General features: G+C 40.1%; 1 protein-coding gene and 1 long non-coding RNA gene across 2 annotated transcripts in view; one reads left to right on the forward strand and one right to left on the reverse strand.

Annotated features, from left to right (window-relative positions):
* Nucleotides 1-3,471: 3,471 nt before the first annotated feature.
* Nucleotides 3,472-21,575, reverse strand: part of fa2h (fatty acid 2-hydroxylase) — a 38,070-nt gene continuing 19,966 nt past the window's right edge. The window contains exons 2-7 of the mRNA XM_017474032.3: nt 17,931-18,026; nt 11,837-11,979; nt 10,020-10,120; nt 7,392-7,564; nt 7,007-7,259; nt 3,472-5,504 (exon numbers count right to left, since the gene is read on the reverse strand). Coding sequence (XP_017329521.1) covers nt 5,437-5,504; nt 7,007-7,259; nt 7,392-7,564; nt 10,020-10,120; nt 11,837-11,979; nt 17,931-18,026 — 834 coding nt within the window. The 3' untranslated portion in view covers nt 3,472-5,436. The remainder of the gene's footprint in view (nt 5,505-7,006; nt 7,260-7,391; nt 7,565-10,019; nt 10,121-11,836; nt 11,980-17,930; nt 18,027-21,575) is intronic.
* LOC108268816 (uncharacterized) lies at nt 14,388-19,202 on the forward strand. The gene is made up of 2 exons (XR_001813375.2): nt 14,388-14,753; nt 18,700-19,202. It is a non-coding gene; the product is annotated as an uncharacterized LOC108268816 (long non-coding RNA).

Here is a 21,575-nt window from a genome sequence, read left to right on the forward strand (position 1 = left end):
AGCAAGGCCAAATCTTTTGATTTTGCCCACTGAATACATTGGGGTTGAGAACAAAACATGAATATGAGATATAACAGTAGATTTAAACTTTCATTTCCTGATATTTACATTCAGATGTGTTAAACAACTTAAAACATGCCACATTTTGTGGCAGACCACCCAATTGTTAGACAAGCAAACGCATAGGAACAGATAGTAAATTAAAGTAAATAACACTTAAAATTTGGTTGCATATGCCTTGCTTGCAATAACTGCATCAAGCCGGTGACCCACTGACATCACCAAACTGTTTCATACTTCTTTTGTGATGCAGGCTTTTACCACAGCTTCTTTCAGTTGTTGTTTATTTTGGGGGGTTTCTTTGCTACTTTGCTATTTGTAACAAGTATTTGGAAAGTCTAAATGAAAACGTTAGTAGTGGTTTTACAGGCTGATTGAGGACAAATAATGATTTATAGTTGTACCCAAGAACAAATTCTCCTGCTACAGTATCCAGCAGCAGCCTTTTGGAGGCGCTAGTGTACATCTTATACCTGATTGTATTGAAAATTCCACAGGGCATTGTATGTTCCATGTAGGATCCATTACGTACGAGTCTGATTTGAAGTGTGTGAAAGCAACGTTTAAATCTGGTTCATAAATGTAAGTTATTCAGTTTTTCCCCACACTGCAGATTCTCTTTTATGATTTTCATATTTTTAGAGGCAATTTAGCAAATGGTTCGTGTTGATTACTGCAAAATATTATATTTATTTGGTAACACAATGACTATTGAAACCGATTCAGTTTGGTAATGGTCACAAAAATGACCACAAAGACAAGGCCTCATCCATCCGTTTTCCATACCGCTTATCCTACACAGGGTCACAGAGATCTTGAACCCTATCCCAGGGAGTTTTGGGAAGAAGGTGAGGGACACGCTGGACGGAGTGCTAACCCATCGCAACACACACGATTGTGCAACACAATTGCACACACACTCACACACCCATTCACACACTACAGACAATCAGCCTACACCGCATGAACTTGGTCTGGGGAAGAAAACCGGAGTAGACGGAGGAAACCCCCAAGGCACAGAGAGAACACGCAAACTCTATGCACACAGGACGGAAGCGGGGTTCATACCCCCAACCCTGAACATGCAAGTAAAACGTACAAACCACTAAGCCCCCATGCCTCCCCTTATCGATGTGTGACAAAACCAAGAAAAACAAGACATTTTTCCTGCAATATTTTTTATGTAAAAACATTTTATACAGTGAGGGAAAAAAGTATTTGATCCCCTGCTGATTTTGTACGTTTGCCCACTGACCAAGAAATGATCAGTCTATAATTTTAATGGTAGATTTATTTGAACAGTAAGAGACAGAATAACAACAAAAAAAATCCAGAAAAATGTCTGGAAAATGTCAAAAATGTTATAAATTGATTTGCATTTTAATGAGAAAGATTAAAATCAGAAAGATTTCTGTCTCCCAGGTGTCTTTTATACAGGTAACGAGCTGAGATTAGGAGCACACTCTTAAAGGGAGTGCTCCTAATATCAGTTTGTTACCTGTATAAAAGACACCTGTCCACAGAAGCAATCAATCAATCAGATTCCAAACTCTCCACCATGGCCAAGACCAAAGAGCTCTCCAAGGATGTCAGGGACAAGATTGTAGACCTACACAAGTCTGGAATGGGCTACAAGACCATTGCCAAGCAGCTTGGTGAGAAGGGGACAACAGTTGGTGCGATTATTTGCAAATGGAAGAAGCACAAAAGAACTGTCAATCTCCCTCGGCCTGGGGCTCCATGCAAGATCTCACCTCGTGGAGTTGCAGTGATCATGAGAACAGTGAGGAATCAGCCCAGAACTACACGGGAGGATCTTGTCAATGATCTCAAGGCAGCTGGGACCATATTCACCAAGAAACAATTGGTAACACACTACGCCGTGAAGGACTGAAATCCTGCAGCGCCTGCAAGGTCAACCTGCTCAAGAAAGCACATATACATGCCCGTCTGAAGTTTGCCAATGAACATCTGAATGATTCAGAGGACAACTGGGTAAAAGTGTTGTGGTCAGATGAGACCAAAATGGAGCTCTTTGGCATCAACTCAACTCGCCGTGTTTGGAGGAGGAGGAATGCTGCCTATGACCCCAAGAACACCATCCTCACCGTCAAACATGGAGGTGGAAACATTATTATTTGGGGGTGTTTTTCTGCTAAAGGAACAGGACAACTTCACCGCATCAAAGGGACGATGGACGGGGACATGTACCATCAAATCTTGGGTGAGAACCTCCTTCCCTCAGCCAGGGCATTGACAATGGGTCGTGGATGGGTATTCCAGAATGACAATGACCCAAAACACACGGCCAAGTCAACAAAGCAGTGGCTCAAGAAGAAGTACATTAAGGTCCTGTAGTGGCCTAGCCAGTCTCCAGACCTTAATCCCATAGAAAATCTGTGGAGGGAGCTGAAGGTTCGAGTTGCCAAACGTCAGCCTCGAAACCTTAATGACATGGAGAAGATCTGCAAAGAGGAGTGGGACAAAATCCCTCCTGAGATGTGTGCAAACCTGGTGGCCAACTACAAGAAACGTCTGACCTCTGTGATTGCCAACAAGGGTTTTGCCACCAAGTACTAAGTCATGTTTTGCAGAGGGGTCAAATACTTATTTCCCTCATTAAAATGCAAATCAATTTATAACATTTTTGACATGCGTTTTTCTGGATTTTTTTGTTGTTATTCTGTCTCTCACTGTTCAAATAAATCTACCATTAAAATTATAGACTGATCATTTCTTTGTCAGTGGGCAAACGTACAAAATCAGCAGCGGATCAAATACTTTTTTCCCCTCACTGTAGGTACTTATCTTACTCATATTAAAATTACGTTGATAGTTGTTGCTGCATGTATTAATTTTGGATTTTATGTGTTTTGTATATTCTGTGCATTAAGCTACATGTAAGCGGTTTACAAGATTTTCAGTGTACATCAGCCATTACATACTATGCAAATGAGAAATATAGTTTTGCCAATGTTTTTTTGTATTACTTAATTTGATCTTGGATATTATGTTCCCTCCCCTTTTTTCCATTTGCACTTCAGTTTTTAACATTCAACATACCTGTTTACTAACCTTATTCATTCTGATAATAAAGGAATAAAAATACAAACACCTGTTATTTTGTGGATATTGTCGTCAGTAGGTCACCAGAAAAAAATATCTAAATTGATGACTTAAGCAAAATATCATACTTGCAGCAACATGTACGATTAAATTAGCGTCAGTGCACCCGTACACACGTCTTACCTTTCCTCATCTGTGAATAATTCATTTGAGGTGATTATGACTCACACACATTTTTAAATCATCTTCAAAGCGGCTGTCTCACTGATGTTTCTAAAATTAAGAAATAACCTTAATACCAAAATCTTTGTACCGCTAATAATAAAAGACAACAAGTAAGCTAAATCTTCTTCATCAGAAATATACACACATTTATTTACAAGTACATTTGCATAGAAATTTGCAACATAAAAATATATAGTAGTAAACAGAGTTTTCATTTGTATTAGAGGAATCTTTTTTTTAGCTTTTCATTTAAAGATTTGTTTCTCTGAATGAAACCTTTAAACTTTGTTTACAGGTACCACTGGGTATTTGACGCCCTCAGCGTGACCTATTTCATCAGAGACAGGAAGGTGCCATGGCATGGCTACTTAATAATCAACATTCATGCTTCCAGAAAAAAGATATCATATTTGAGCTGTATAGCCCAATCAAAACATCCCTAACCTCAGTTCAACATTTTCCCACCTCTTGACATCCCTCTGAATAATTACATGATTTGAGTGTAGGAAGGAATAGGGAGGTAGGGAATGCCCTTTATAGCACATTGGGGACATTTTAATACACAGATTCAACATTTCCTCTGTCATGTTTGACCATCAAGTCAACAAGGACAGACAGAGGAGACTGATAAAACATTTAATCGTGTTACCACCAGTGACATGGTAGTTGTGCAGTAGATAAAGGCCACAGGTGAGGTCACAGTCTCCTTTTGAACTGAATAGAAAGTTCCTGGAATCTAGACAGGCATGTAGTGACTTCACGCCAGTACAATACAAAACAACAAGAGGCTAATACACACAAAGAAACGCAAAGACACCGAACACATTTGTAAATCGGGACAGAATATGAGACAAAGCGAGAGCAACACCTCTGGACAGGTCGGAGATTGATACAAGCATGAACCAACGAGAGATCAGCCTGAGATGGTGAGCAGGGTTTCCTCGTTCACAGCCTGGTCAGACACTAATGTTCGTCAACCCAGAAAAGGGGTTGCCTCGCCAATGTCTACTTCATCTAAACACCCTGCCAGGCAACCCAAATACCGAAAGAGATCCCCGAACACACAGCTTCACACCCCCCGAGGGTTCATATTCAGCAGCCATGACAACGCACCTACTTTTCCTGATCAGGAAGCTCAAGGGACTTTGTTTGCTTCTTGCATCTCTACAGAAGCATCACAGCTTAATGTCTCTGAATATGTACTTAATAATGGGTTACACAAGGAGTCAATGGCTATGGCTGCTCCCTGAATAAAATATTGTTCTGTTGGTAGATCACTTGGCATATCTTATATATAATTTTTTTTTTTTTAAAACCCCACAACGATGGTACAAAATGAAGCGACAGTGTCCACTAGCAGGCCGGCTTCCACAGAATCCCCAGAGCTAAAAAACAAGAACGGGACAAGACACTGGGTGTGAAAAGCTTGTGTTTTTGATTACAATTCACATTTTTTGAATTAAAAAAACAGGGAGCAAAAATAACAAGGAGGAAATTGGAAGGGAAAACGTAACCAGAAAGCACAGTGAGGGAAACTTCCCATATAACAGCAACAACACTGACAAGCCTTGCGTAAGCATGGTGGGATTTAGAGCATGTTCCTGAGTAGCTCCTCTCTGGCAGTGACTTGGACATTGAGGGTCCTATTGCTTTACCTTCTCTTCCATTCAGATCCACGCTACAGCGAAAAACCATACATTCACTCGCTCAATCACTCCCTCCTTACCTTCACACACCTTCTCACACTTAACTTAATCTTTCTACCAATATCTACACAATATGGTGGGGTAAAAAATGGTCATGAACCTCTCACTAAAATTAGATTCCTTTACATATTATATGCTTGTACATGCATATATCCCGGCTTTTTTGCCCTCTCGTAAACTGACTGACAAATGATGATGATGATGATGATGATGATGATGATGATGGCGATGACTATGATCATGACCATGATGACGTGGATGAGCACGTTTTTTTGTGGGCAAAGCAGCAGAGCAGGAGCTCTGAGAAAAGCAACAGTTGGTGGAAGTCTGAGAGGAGGGGCGGCCTTGCATAGGACACTTGTGACAACAAAGGGTGAGTTTAAAATGTCTGCTCTGGAATGACTGTGTTAAAGGGATAGTCCCAGAAAGTGGTGGTGATGCCAAAACCTGTAAGGAGAAAACACAAACCTACAATCAGAGGATACACACTTAAAACTACACACTTAAAGATAAACAGCAAAACCCTGTTGTGCTTCAATAATTTTCAATATAATACTCAAATTCTTCTCTGTGGTCAAATTGTAAAAAAAAACATCTCAAGCGTTCCACTAATCTAGTGTCGAATGCAAAAAGGTAGCTTAACCTTAAGTTTCAAATATTAGATTGAAATATGAAATATGAAACATCGTATTGTTCCTGTTGTGTTTCATTAACATCATCTGCAATTTGTTGCTGTTTTAAAAAGAAATCTGACTTGTCTATAATGTCTTCTTATATTAGGTTATTGCTTAGTTGTAAAATGCCCATTTACAATATATAACAACAGGGAATTCAATCAAGGAAAACGGCAAGAGGAAGGGCTCGTTAAAAATTATATTGGAATATAGATTTTTAAACTTTAGGTCCTAACTGGACGCAGAGAGTCTACTTAGGATTAAAGAAACCAACAGACTGCTAACAAACAAAATGTAATTAACACACATGTCCCAACATGGTCATAACAACTCACCATGTGTACTGTAGTAATTAGCACACTGAGCGCACCTAAGCTCCTGGTACAATAGTTTGTGGTTCATGCCAAGTGTGATTATTTGTTTACTTTTAGTAATGTGAGGACAACACTTCTGAGGAAAATGTTAAATATTCCTGACAACTTTCTCTGTTTTAACATTCACTCTGCCTTGACATCGTCCCTATTAAAGACAGCAACGTTCTAGAAAACCTACCCTTTCACCAAGCACTTGAATTAGCACTTAGTTAAAAATGGTTTAAAAAATAGACTGTCCCTCACTGGTGGAATGAACGTCCAACCTCAGTCAGGACAAAAGAATCTGGCACCATCTTCAAAAAACGGCTAAAGTCCCATCTCTTCCGTGAACACTTAACTAACCCCTAACTTTGCTTCTCTAGAACTCAATAAAAAATCTTGTATGAGAGCACTTGTCTTGTTTTTAGCTTGATATATCGCTTTGCTCGTATTTCCTCATTTGTAAGTCTCTTTGGATAAAAACGTCTGCTAAATAAATAAATGTTAAAACTGATTTTCTTTTCATACTGTACCAACCCCCCTGACAAGGTTTTCGCTTGATGGTATTTCTAGCCCCTGTCCTAGTGAACTAGCACCAGAAAATGTTTTTGATCGAGACTGCAAAGCATTTCTGTAAGTCGCTCTGGATAGGAGCATCTGCTGAACGCTATGAATGTCAATGTAAAGCCTCATGAAATTACAGTGAGGAGTTACCCGGTTGCCTAGGTACAGTGCTCTCACAATGTTTGGATGAGAACTTCCCATGCTGAAAGCACAAATTCTCCATTCAAACACACCAGAAAGCCTGGCTAAATCCTTACATAATGCAGAATTACTATAATAGCTACTGAATCATGACATTGTTGCCCCAACCAAGTAGAAAATGCTAATTTATTCCAAAGATACAGAAAAGGATTAGTACCTGCTCTTTGGTGCTCAAAGTGGTGTTTGACATGGTAAGCCTTCAGGCTGTACAGGTAGGATCCCTTGCGTGGCGAACCATAGTGCAAGTAGTAGTGGATCATGTCATAGACCACATAACCACATAGACCACCGACAAACAGAGATGTGCCTAAACCCTCTGGCAGTAGATGACGCAGAAGCAGGTAAAATGCCCCTACAACGACTGATGCTATGCCAGGAGGGAACACCAGACGAGAGCCATCGAATGGAGACTGGAGAGAGATAGAGAGATAAAGAGAGGGACAGAGAAAGAGAGATCATATCACTATTAGATATTAGCTAGCAAATCTAAACTTCTCTTCACAAGACTGGCCCAGTAACATCTCTTTGGACCTCGGACTCACCTTATGGTGTTGACCATGGAGGAGAAAGTGAAGTGTGATGAGGTAATAGTTATGGGCTGGAGGGCGCATGTGGAACAGGAAGCGATGGATGCAGTACTCGACAAAGGACCACAGGAACATCCCCAGCAGGAAGATGAATGGGAACCAGTACTTGTGGATCAAAAAGGAGTACTCTGGAGAGACGCACAGAAATAAATATGACACGCTATTAGAAGCTAGCCTTTCAATTGACTATATCAACTTACATTAGTTGTACACACAACTGCTGTTTTAATTACTGACTGTGTCACTAATTACAAGCACCCTGTCATACAGACTAGAGAGATAACTGACATGTTAAATAGTGTAATTAGGTAACTGAAAGCCACAGTAATTTAAGTTCACAAATGTTTTAAGGAATGAAAGAGCAAAGCAAAGTAGGAAAAAGACTGAAACTTTTGAAACAGAAGGACATTATCTTTTATATTATTATTAAATGGCTTATTATTTTATGTATTATATATATAATATACAATTATTATATTATGTTATGTATTTATTGTTCCTTGTTCATTGTCAAACAGACAATAAGAATTTGAACCAGGCTATAATTTATTGGGTTTTTATTTATTGTGGTAACTTCAATGTCCAAAATGTTATGTTGCATGCTTTTTTTTTTTTTTTTTTTACTGTAACGTGTACCAAGTAGCAGGAGTGGATTCTTTTAAATTATATATGAACTGTACGGAATGCAGCAAACATTAGTTATGCAACAAAACCATATGAACAGTAACCTGTCACTACTAGGTATGTCACGATACCAAAAATCTAGTAGTCGGTACCAATACCACCAAAAGTACACGATACTTGATACCAAAGTCGATACCACGGTGTGGTATAAAAAAAATAACAAAAAATTTAATATAAAATTTAAAAGCTCCTGGAGGACATCCTCCTCTTGCCAAAAAGAGAGAGGGGTATTTTAGTTATAAAACACTGTCTAACTATGACTAATAAAACAGTGCTAAGCGCTAATAAGTGCTAAGGTGCACTCCTAAACGCGTGCGCACATGCACACACACACACACACACACACACACACATTATACTCTGAATGCAAGCATTAGTTTAAATTCACTGATATGGTGGCAGGCCAAAAAGATTCATTAAAAGCATTAACATTTGAATAATTATTAGTGACATTAGGCTACAGTTTGCTGACAGGACACGGGCTGAATGGAGATGCATGGTGGTCCATTAGGAGGTAGATTATAACATTGCAATGCGTTAGCGTCGTTAACAAATAACTGGCTATCGCAAACATTGCATGGAGCATAACGTTAGCTGGTTTCACGGCCACAATGCCAGCTGCCTCAAACAAACATAATATAGGAACCGTCTTTCAGGTGCTTCGCTAAATTCCAGGTGTTTCCTCGTTTTGTGTGAAATGAACGATAGTATCGGCTGCACACCAGCAATTGATGCTACCTTTCCTCTCAACGAGTTTTCCTCTCTCTGCCTCTCAACGAGTCAGGGCGGAGCTAAAATTGTTGCCATTTTCTGTAGCTTTTCCCGTGTGCTTGTAGGCGTTTTTCTTCTTCTTCACCACTTGTGGACTTCCTAAAACACTTGCACGTATTTGCTGCCCTCTTCAGTTCTGGAAGAACTGCAACCTCGGTACCTTCATAACCAATGGTACCAAAGCTAATGCAGAAAGACAAGTACCGTCACGTTTTAAGAATGTTGGTACCGACTTGGTACGGAAGTATCGGTTCTTGTGACATCCCTAGTCATTACATGAAACTCATGAAGCCAGTTATGCTACTTTTCTGGAATAGTGCACAGCTATATTTCTTTTGCAAAATGAAGGAATCCCACAATTTCTCACATCCTACTGCTGGTCTGAAGGACAATTCATCAAAAGGTTTACTACCTCCACATACAGAAATCAAGTTTTCATAATTCATAGATTTTGATTACTGCTTTGGGAAATATTGTAAAATAGGTAAATAGTTTAAATAATAAATGGTGCGGCCTAATATTCTAATAAGCATTCTGATGGGCATGCTCTAGCAGAGAACTAAAACAAAACTGCAAACAAAAAAAAGTTGCAAGAGCAGGTACCTTTTACCCTTGTGTAAGTGTGAATCCATTAGAAAACATTGTGTATTGTCTGCAAATGAAAATCACAACTGCAGGAATAGGAGGGAGTGGTCAATCTTTCTGGGGAAGGTGTCAGGATTGGTCAAACTTTCTGCTGAAGGTGTCAGAATTGGTCAATCTTTCTGGGGAAGGTGTCAGGATTGGTCAAACTTTCTGCTAAAGGTGTCAGGATTGGTCAAACTTTCTGCAGAAGGTGTCAGGAACAACGCTTTCCATTCCATCCTTTCATCGGCACCATCCTGACTGACATTACTCACTGGGAGGTCTCAAGCATGCTGACTGAAGCCGATTAAAGCTTTAATGGAACATAACATACTTTAGGAGGACTACTGCCAACATGAATATAATATCTACTAAGAGGTATGTTATACTGAACAGTACAGCATGTAATCTGATGCAATTCTATACCCAATGTTTCCTACTGGATACAGTATGAGGGATGGAAAGCTAGAGTATGCATTACGTTTGTACGTGTATGTGTGTTACCTGATGTAATGCACAGTCTAGTGCTTCCTTGTGCCAACAAGCTGTAGCCGTACCAGCTAAAGTAAATAACCAGAGGCATCCACACAGCTGGCACCATGTACCTATACACAAACAGGAAGAATGAAGATAAAGGAATTTAAGAGCATGTCTGGATAAATACACTCAAATTCCATAACTGATTAAAATTAAACAGTTATTATGTGAAGTAGTTAAACACACACAAAAAAATATCCTCTGATTTGATCGATTGTAAATTCCAATGTTAGTCGTCTATAAAAATGTACATTTAATAAACTTTTTGGTAAATGACCTTTGTGTGACTTAATGTAGTAAAGGGCTTTGAATAAATACATCATGAATAGAATTATTTTAGAAAATATGTCAAATTAAAATACCAATTTTCCACAAATGTTCTACCCTAGGTAGTAAGCATATACAGTGGCAAGAAAAAATATGTGAACCTTTTGGAACTTCATAGTTTTCTGCATAAATTTGTCATAAAATGTGATCTGATCTTCATCTAAGTCAAGGGTATTGACAAATATGATGTGTCTAAAATAATAACACAAAAAAAATTCTAATCTTTCATGTCTTTATTGAGAACAACCAAAAAAAACCTCATAGTGCTTGTGGAAAAAGTATGTGAACCCTTGAGTTAATGACCTGAAAAAAGCTCATTGGAGTCAGGTTTTAGCACACCTGGAGTCTCGTTAAGAAAATGAGTTTGGAGGTGTGAACTACAGCAACTTTGACTGATAAAAACCCCTCAAAAACGTTTGGAGTTTGCGCTGCACAAGAAGCACACGCTTATGTGAGCCATGCCTCGCCAAAAAGAGCTTTCAGATGATCTACGATCAAGAATTGTTGATTTACATAACGCTGGCAAGGGTTACAAAGTGATTTCAAAGACTTTAGAAACAGTTAAGCAAACATTTTACAAATGGAGACACTTTGGGACTGTTGCTATTCTAATGACACCAAGAGCACAACGAAGATTCATCAGTGAGGTAAAGAAACGACCCGGAATGACAGCCGAAGATTTGAAGGCATCATTGGAACTGGCTAACATCTCTGTTCATGAGTCTACAATACGTAAAACATTGAACAAGCAGGGTATCTACAGCAGGCCACCACGAAGGAAGCCACTGCTTACTAAAAAGAACATTGCTGCACACCTGAAGTTTGCAAAAGAGCACATTGACACTCCACAGCGGTATTGGCAAAATGTTTTGTGGACTGATGAAACTAAGATTGAACTAGTTGGGAAAAACCACACAGCACTACATCTGGCATAGAAAGGGCACGGCATATCATCGTGAAAACATCATCCCAACCGTAAAGTATGGTGGAGGAAACATCATGATTTGGGCCTGCTTTGCTGCATCAGGGCCTGGCCAGATTGCAATCATTGAGGGGAAGATGAATTCCCAAGTATATCAGACAGTTCTTCAGGATAATGTGAGAATGTCTGTACACCAGCTGAAACTGTGTAGAAGTTGGGTGATGCAACAGGACAACGACCCAAAACACCGGAGCAAGTCCACAACAGAATGGAACAAAATCCGCCTTTTGGAGGGGCAAAGTCAGAGCCCAGACCTCAACCCAATAGAGATGCTATGGAATGACTTGAAAGCCATACACATGAGACGTCCAAAGAATATGACCGAGCTAAAGCAGTTCTGCCAGGAAGAATGGGCTAAAATTCCTCCTAAACGATATGCAGGTCTGATCCACAGCTACAGAAAGCGCATGGTTGAGGCTATTGCTGCTAAAGGGGGGTCAAGCATTTGTGTAAATTTGTTCTTGAGTGTTTGTACCATGGGGTCTTGGTGTTAGCTTCAAAGAAGTCAGACTCAAAGAGACGAATGGGTCGATCAACAGGCTGATGGACCCAGGCGTCATATTTCTCTCCCAAATATCCCACCTGCCAGGCAAGGGGCTTCCTCCAGTCCACCAGATCCTGCACACACAAGCAAAACACTTAGTTACAATACACCACACACACACACACACACACACAAACACACACTCACATTCAAAGCAAACATTCACAGCGACCTTCAGACACCAAACCTGCCCTGGTTGAGGAAATGGAAAATCGTGTGGATTTCATTTTTGTCAAACTCCTTCCTTAAAAAGACTCTTCTGTGCAAAAAAGAGAACATTTCCTGAAAAGATAACATTTCAAAGAACTGTTGCAAAGGTATGCCTATGAAAGGTTTCTTGGTTGTTTTGCCCTGATCTGGCATAGATGAACACACACACATACACATACACATACATACACCCATTGTTCATCCCTTTTCCCAGTTCTGTTATTTTCTGGAGTCTTTTTAATGTATTGTCTAACTGTGACAAAGGAACCAGAACATTTGGTCAAATTTCAATAACATAATATATATATATATATATATATATATATATATATATATATATATATATATATATATATATATATATATATATATATAATTCTAGACTTATAACACAGCATGCCTGTTAAACATCTCCATTAATAGCCCTCCATTGTAAACCCACCTGTGGTGCTCATAGCAGCAGACAACTGTTTACCGCAGAGCCTCTATTCTATTTATCAGAACACAAACACAGTTTAGCTGCACTTCCTGCATAAGAACCGTATACATGTATACATATATATTCCACACTGCATTTATACAACCATCATTAGCCCATGATGTGTACTTAGATCAGTGCCTACCACTTATGCTATGTTCACACTTTCATATGTGGTACTGAAATCCATTACACAGCCAATACGTGGCAATGAAACCTCTGTCTGAACAGGCAGATCAGAATTCATACAACTTTTACATCAATCCATCTCGGCATTCATCATAAGGAAGAAACATCAGCAAGCAGCATAACCCAGCTTGTTAGGAAGCTGAGGTCAGAGCACAGGGTCAGCCATGATATGGCTTTAAAGGCCTTCCTCAACAGTGGCAGTTGGGGCTTGATCCCCCGACCTTCTGATCAGTAACGCAGAGCCTTAAGCCTAGTTCACACTACATGAATTTCAACATCGGCAGACCGCTGTGCTGTTCACACTACACAACTTGCTTCTCTTGTAATCGGGAGTGTTGAAGTCGTTGTGGTGTTCAAAGTACGTGATTGCTCGGCGACAGGGGGTCATACACTACACACTCTGACGACGACTCTGATATGTCACCCGACAACTCTATCTGGTGTCCAAACTACGTTTTGTGACGGAAATACACAAGAGAAGTGACACGGATATATGACGCGAAAACCACATGCAAAACAGGAGCTGTTTATTTGAAGATGGACGTAAGGCAGAAACAAGCGGTGTGAGCTGTTTGTGCGTTGATTTGTGCTGAAGAAACCCCAAAAAGGAAAAGACAAAGAAAGTGGGTGAAAGAATGGATTAGCACACGTGGGCAGCAGGGATTGTGTGCGCTACAGAGAGCTTCTACAGCTTGTACAGCTTCTCCCCTTAATGCTTCTGCCATAGGTTTCACGGTGACCTCACCCCATGCCTTGCTCTCTCATTGGCTGTAGCTCGTCGCCGCAATCACTACCATTGACGACACTTTTCACACCACAGGATGTGGAGTTACCCGACAGCTTCATTTGTTTAGCATGCCAAATATCTGTCTGGCGTCGGTGATGCCTCAGCGATGTGTCGGCGAGCCTCTTTGATGCGTCGTTGAGTAGTTCATACACAACGCTCGACTCACTGATTTGCCTCCGATCAAAGGGTTTATATCTGCGAGCTCAGCGACGTACAAATTGGGCTTAAAATCGTGTAGTGTGAACTAGGCTTTAACCATTGAGTCACCTGCCCTGAGGTGAAAGCGGAAACATACAGGATAACAGCAAAGGAGGAATTCAATAATGGTAACGGACCTCATATTGACAAGATCTCAAAAGAAATTGCTGATCACTGCTGTAGGAGAAGCTGGCTGCAGTGCCAAAGGAAAGTTAAACATTCCAAAGCGAAATTTTAAGGAAGCAAGACCGTGAACCAAAGGAGTCGTTGTGCCTGAATAACGTGTGCATTTTACAGTGAGCTAGAATGGTCAGTAAAGATCCATTTCTATTTGTGCGGTGTTCTGAGAAATCCTATCCAGTGTTGCTGTGGCTAAATTTTGGAAAAATATTATAAAACATACAAACAAACTCAAAAAACCAACTAGATTAAAAAGTAGGTTTTCATGCAAATTTGTTTTTATTTTCTGCCTAAAACAAACGCTCTTTAAAGTGTCATGAAACACTAAACTACATTTTCTGAGATTTTAACAGAGGTGTTCGTATCGCGCATCATAAAAGACAGTCTTAGCATCTGTTAATTTTAATTGTAGGAGCAAACTGATTATTTTTTAGCTTTACCTGGTTTAAAATCTCGTCCTGTCAACCGTCACAGGCAGCGACTTGGCAATGTACTATAGTACTTCGATGATGTGTCGGTGTCTCATAATTATTCATGAGCCTGCGTGTTCTTATCCTATGAGAAGATGCTGTCTCTTAATTATTCATGACAGCACATGGTGCTTTCCTACAGATGGAGTAGATGAGAGAGGCATTCAAATGGGTCGCAGGTGTTTGTTTCAGTGGTGTAAGAGTTCGAGTGTGTTTATTCACGAGAGCTATGAGTACTGGAGAAAGGTGGACTTCAGACTTGCTCATGAAAGCAGTATGCGTTTACACAATGATGTGGTGCTCAGACCCAAGGACATTTCTATCCCTACAAATGAGGTATGTGTCTAATTTTTAACTGACAGTTACTAGCCTTTTGAGCTAATTAAAGCTCCGCAGTCTGTCGCGTGCAAAACTGTGCAACGAGAGTAGAACCTTCCCTCTTTTATTCGTGAAAAGCTCGAGCCTATTAGCTAGCTACCATTCCAACACTCCTCCCATCTGTGCTGCCTTCGGTTTTTATTTTATGTATTCCTCCATAGTCCAAATAGACAGAGAGTAGGACCTGCACTGCTATCTATTGTGTCTCCATTTAGCCCTGGGGATTCAGGAGGAGAGACGTCCTCTGCCTCAACTCCAAAAGTTTTGTCACTATCCATCTTTATTGTGATTGTTCTGAAGGCTCGCTCCCCTCTTCCTCCCTGCCACACCCACTCCACCTGCTTTCTTCACACAGCCATGCACACACAGCTGCATCATTTTTCAAAAACATTGAGAGGTAGACTTGAGCTGAAAGAAGGAGGGTTCATGACCCTTTAAGAAACCATAACTATATTTCACTAAAACTATGAGGAACTGGTTCTTCCTGCAAAGACAATGTTGTTCAAGGAACCAGTTCTACAAACACGGTGGTAAAAACAGCCATTCTGTCTGAAGCTATGTAAGCCTAAACAATGCAGGTCGTCACATACCGGCCGTCAATATGTCCGTGATGCTCCTCCGCCGCAGTCGGAATGAATACTATTTTCTCCATTTTCACTTTTGGGTTTAACCAGAATTTAAAATGCTAGATTTCAAAATGTCATCATGTAAATGCTGTATTTAGGCCTCTATAGTACACATTTATATTATATATGTAGTCATGTGGCAGATGTTCTAATCCAGGGTCACTAATAGCAGAGAGAGCAACAATACAAATGTTGTTCTCAATAAAGCTGGTTCATACAAGTGCAAGAAGTAAATGTTTAAACAAAACTCATAACGGTGTAATGCAGAGGACAATCAATACTATAAATTAAGTGCAGTGAATTAGTAAATATTGTCTGAAAAGGTAGAAGAACCTCATTGCACCGCTGAGCATTCAGAGCTCTGAAGCTGTGAGACCTGTGAGATCAGAGAAGGACATGCCCAAAGCTCTAAGAGTTATGAATCGTAGGGAGACAGCGGCATGACCTTGACCTGGACGTGACATGAGGGAGCCTCGAGAGATTATGAACCAGGCGAGAAGCAGCGTCCTGATACTCCACTGAGGAAATATACTGTAGCATATAAAGTAAGAAATGACTATTTGAGCAGTTTTTCATTTGAGAAGCTGGAGACTGTCATCTAGAAACACACTGTTTTTGTAGGTGGGGTGTGAGAAAGTTGATGGGGATTGACAGGTCCAGCATAGGGAAGTTCTTCACAAGGCATTAGATCAGTACTGTTTCGACATTGTTTTTGTTTTAGTTTCTACCTCCACGAAGAGAAATCAGAAAGACTTGTTCTTCTATCCATGTAGGACATGGATAGAAGACAACTGAAGTGAAATTGTGCATCAACAGAGTGGCAGTGGTAAGAGAAACCATGTGATTTGATCATTGAGCTCAGTGTACAAAGATGCTGTGTATTTAGGCCTGCCTCCAGTGCACACTGCATACGTGTACCCATCTTAATTACATTTTAGTTGTGTAGCACTTTGCCACAAAGCAGCTATACAAATCTGGATCTCTAATGAGCAAGCCAAGGGGTGACACTGATATCAAGGACAAACTCCCTGATACAACATGAGGACGAAACCATGACAGGAACCAGAGTGAAAAGGGAAGCCCATCCTCTTCTGGTAACACCAGATAGTGTGATTATAAATCAATCCGATACAGAGTTGTACAGAGACGTGTCTCGAATCCACATTGAATTATACATGCCATTACTGTGATGAGGGTGTTATGTCAGTTATTATTGTTTCCGAGGTTTCAGATTTCATTCAGTCCACTGTGTTCATCAGTTATTTAGGAGTTTGCTGGGGATAAAGAGAGTAGACAATCAGTACACACGATTATGTAACAATGTTTTGGTAGGACAGCTGTAAGGTCAGCATCCAGTGAGGTCACTATTCCCCACCCTACCTCACCCTACCCCACTCTCTCTCTCTCTCTCTCTCTCTCTCTCTCTCGCTCTCTTTAAGCCACTCAATCACTAAAAAGCAACAAATGGATCTTGACTTATTTGGTATGTGGATGTTGTATTGTTTGTTTCTTTGTTTACTTATTTAATTAATTAAGGAAAAATCTTTATCCAATGATGTCCTTGCATATTCCAGCATACGGTCAATGCTTATCGATGGCAACTCAGCGGCTACACCCCATTTCTGCAGCTCTTCTTTAGAAAATAATGTTTGGTATTGGTCTCGGTAAGTTGTAGATAAAGACACAGTTTGAGAAATTTTCTTGTGGGAAAAAAAGTGTTCTTATGCAGCAAGACTTCCCCTTCCAAAGAGAAAGGACGCTAAACCATATCAAATGACATGTTATATACATAATACATGTTAACACCACCTCTTTTCACCTTTTATTTTCATTATATTCTGGAAAAAAAAATTCTCTTTTTCTTATTATATACAATACTATCTATTTCTGGGAGATGGAGATCTCTGTGGCTGTTAAGCACATTTAACACACCCAAGACCCCTCATTTACGTATTGTTTCCCATCCCTACTGTGTATGTGTACCTAATTTCACATTTATCCTTTGTAAATCACATGTATATGCGATTTATCAGATTGCACAGACTAATTACTGCTCTATATTTGGGAAAACATATGGCTAGCTGGCAAGCCAGTTTGCCTTAGTGGACAGAAAGTTAGCATCTACCTAACTAGCTGCATACGTGCTCAGGTAGAGTTACACTAGCTAGTTCATTTTAAAAACAGACTGACTTAAAGAAATCTAAGAACACCAGAGCGAGCAAGAGTTCCTTGCCTCTTAGACTTGGATTATACTTCGTGATTCAGAGAGTGGGTCTATGAGTAAGTATTCCACGCAGAAATACGTTTACATTCCACAACTGTGCATATCTACGGTTCTGTGTATCCACTGGTCTTCGGGTGAATGCTGATTGGTTGGCAGGGAGGTGTGTTACCTTCCTTCTGTGTTTTTTCTCAAGGCTTTTGGAGTTTTACTGCTCGAAATCAGAAGTATAAATCAGCATTTTCTCACTCATCCAATCTCCAATCTCTCATACAGATACACACTTACTGTTTCATCGTCTACTTTGTTGCATTTGCTGATGGCTGAAGCTTCTTCTTCTGTACCATCTGGAGCTACTGGCTTGTTTCCCCTCTGTCTTAGTGTCTGAAACACACACACACACACACACACACACACACACACACAAGCAAGTCAGTATTTTAAGGGAAACATTCAGTTTTCTAGCTTTTTCTAGCCAGGTTTTGTAGCTCAGTGGTTATAGTTCTGAACTGGTGTCTGGAAGGTCCCAGGACAGTAAAAGAGCCATTTGTCATAACAGACAAAATAATTCTTCACACACCTTAAAGGATGTGTCAAAAAAATATGCATACAGTTGCATTCAAAATGATTCAACCCCCATTGCAAATCAGGTGCAACTAATGAAGCCCTTGATTAGCTGCATCTGGTGTGCTTGAGACAACACCTGTTTTACATATTTGTGCTGTCGTGAGGGATTCTATTCAGGGGGTTGAATCATTTTGAAACTGGAGGTCATTATAAGTAGCATTTTCAGTTGAATTTGGGGAAACTACTTGAAGCATTCGTTGTGTTGAACTATTTCAATTTAGTTTGCTTTGTTCATTGCAAACAGCTGAAAGTCTGGACATTTTGACAATAAACCTGATTTGCAATGGGGGTTGAATCATTTTGATTGCAACTGTATTGCAACACTTTTGTAATAGAGTTATCAAGTGGCAGCTTGAGAAATGGCACCTCAAAAAAAAAAGTGACACTGTGTTCTGGTTTGATTCTTCTGTGTGTGAATGTGTGTGAGAAGGAGAGCAGGTTCAGACCAGTGGGACTGGAATACCAGGAGAAAGAACAGATGTTCACCTGTCAGAGCGAAGAAGAGGAATTGCAAATATGAGAACGCTGGCATGGATCCGAACACAGCATTGCCAGAACTCACATGCTCTCACACACACAAACACGACACACACAGTCCACTAGCCAATAATAACCGGGTGAAATCCTGTTAATCAGTTACATTGTGGCACTGATATGCTCTCATATTAGCAAGCAATTAACCGTAGATGTACTGTAGATGGGGCATCTTTCAATGGAATTGGGATGAAATCTTTCAAAGTGATTTTCTCCCTTTTCACTTTTGGGGGAACCAGAATTTTCAAAATGCTAGAATTTTACTTCTGCTTACAAAAGAGTTGGGGAAGAAAACACTTCAAAATTATATAAGGTAAAAAAATATCAAAAATGAAGGGTTTTCCCAGGCTGCCACGCAATTATAAATCCAAACAACTAAAGTATAGTCATTCACACTAACAAAACAAAAATTCACACTTCTGTATCACACATATGATCGCCTGCCCTTCCATATGTGCACACGAAGAAATAAACATGCAAGTGGCGCAACACGCAAGTCCAAGTCTCTGGGGGACGGAGATGGAAACAAACACATGTAGTTATAGTGACTCTCTCTATCCACACCGTGCATTCAAATAAATGATGGGAGACAATTAGGCATCCAACCAGCACGAGGTCTAACCTGCACGCACAATATATACACCTGATACGGCACTGAGACTAGTCTGTACAGCTTCGTATACTGGAATATATTATAGTGACGTCCTAATCTGATGCTGATTTGTGCTGTGATTGTTCTCCTCCTTACTTTTGGTGGATAAACAAGAATGTATCTTTGACGTGAAATATGTGCGCTGTATGCGCTTGAATGAGGAACAAGCACTGTTTATAAACACAACACCATGGTGCTGGAATGTGGGCATGGACAATATATCCTTTGAATTCTCCTGACCATCAGCAAAATCCTGAAGATAAATACATTATCAATAAATGTGTTTATGAGATCCAATCAAATCAACTCCTCTCACTCCGTTTACAAAATACGCCAGGGCCTAGGTAGAGTGCGCCATCAGGAAAGGCAGAGTTTGATAATGACAGATAATAATCTTCAGTAAGCACTTTATCCTGGTCAGGGTCGCAGTGGATCCAAAGCCGGCGTAAGATGGGAGAATTCACATCGGATGGGATGCCGTCTCATGTCCAATCCGCCTATCTGCATGATTTTAGGAGGTCAGAGGCAACCAGAGAATCCGGTGGAAACACCGAGAGAACGTGTGAAACTCAGTTCAAATAGGCAATGATATAATTTCATATTACAGATTTCACTCTCTATGAGAATTTTGGCACCTCTGCTGTTTAAGTAAATTTCATTTTAAACATGAACCCTTTTCATTTTCAGCCAGTATTTAGTAGTTGGGAGTAGCTTATTTATATTGAAGAAGGGTGACAAGTACCATACATTGACAAAACTGAGTTTAAAACAGGATCAGCTCTAATTTCTGCACACAGACAAGCGACAAATTAAAGGAAAGAAACGATGTTATGCTGTGGGGGACCGTGTTTATTTCCTTTAATTTGTCACTCCACTATGTGTAGGAATTAGAGCTGATCCTGCTACAAGCAAACACACCTATCTCCTATAGCAAAATATAATTTCGCACTTTTACAGATTCATATATGTAAGAGAGGGAAGAGTTATCGAATATTGAATTACAGTGACCTTGAGATTCATCTTTCTAGAGCGTAACGCTATCAGAATGAAGATCACACGTGAGAGAAAGTGAAAGTGATGCATAACACAGGACAGAAAGCGCAAATCTGACTAAAAAATTTAATTGTATCCTAATAGCAACTTAACTTATACTTGCCTCTGAGCAAAGAGGGGGATTTTGGAAGGGATTTACACACACACACACACACGTTTGAACCAAAACGAGTTCAAAGATCCCATCATACTGGCGCTCCCTGTACTTTAATACAGATGGTTAATTAGTTTATGACTATGAAAACAGCAAAAAATTTCCTTGCGCCAAACCAAAACAATAACATAGTGACACTTATGCAAATGACACTTATGCTCACATTGTTTAAGCAGCAGAAATTCCCCACCAGTCAGTAAAACGCATTGGAAGCGAAACATCTGTGAGGAACTGAGCAGAGGTCCATTTACTAGAACGTTCTATTACAACATTAATCATGACCTGGATGACCGAAAACCACAGACTCCCAGTTTGAAGCTTCAGTAATCCTATCTCCATCATGAGAGATAACCTTTGCTCTGTAGCATGTCTGTTGGACCCACAGTGTGTTATACACCGGATCAACCTTTAGATTTTATCTTTAGTGTGATTGAGTGTAGAAGTGTCATCACGTTACTGTACAGAACACGCTACAGATAAAGGCAACATCATTTCAATTGCTGCAAGAGAACGTTTTCTGCTGCTACTTTAGTCAGAAATTATTGCAGAAAGATAGAGGGGGGGGTATAAAGTATTTCTTTACTATATGAAGTAAAGAAGCAGAAAACTTAGTACACATTGTACTAAGAGAGGACAATGTATTTGTCATTTGTCTGCATGAGTGTATTTCTGTCTGTCTCTTTGTGCGAGTGTTTGTGTATCTTTCTGTTTGTCTGTGTGAGTGTATATCGGTCTGTCTGTCTGTCAGTGTGTGTGTGTGTGTCTGAAAACACTGAAAGGTGCTTGCTGTAGTCCTCCATCTTAGAGACACCCTGGGTTCTACACTCTCTCCCCTGTCAATCACAGCAACCCTAGCCAATCATGGCCTTATGTGAGATCGAGCATGAAGAAGGGGGCGGATAGTGCTTTCCTC

The sequence above is a fragment of the Ictalurus punctatus genome, chromosome 8 (genome assembly GCF_001660625.3).
Source record: "Ictalurus punctatus breed USDA103 chromosome 8, Coco_2.0, whole genome shotgun sequence".
In the NCBI taxonomy this organism is placed as follows: Eukaryota; Metazoa; Chordata; class Actinopteri; order Siluriformes; family Ictaluridae; genus Ictalurus; species Ictalurus punctatus.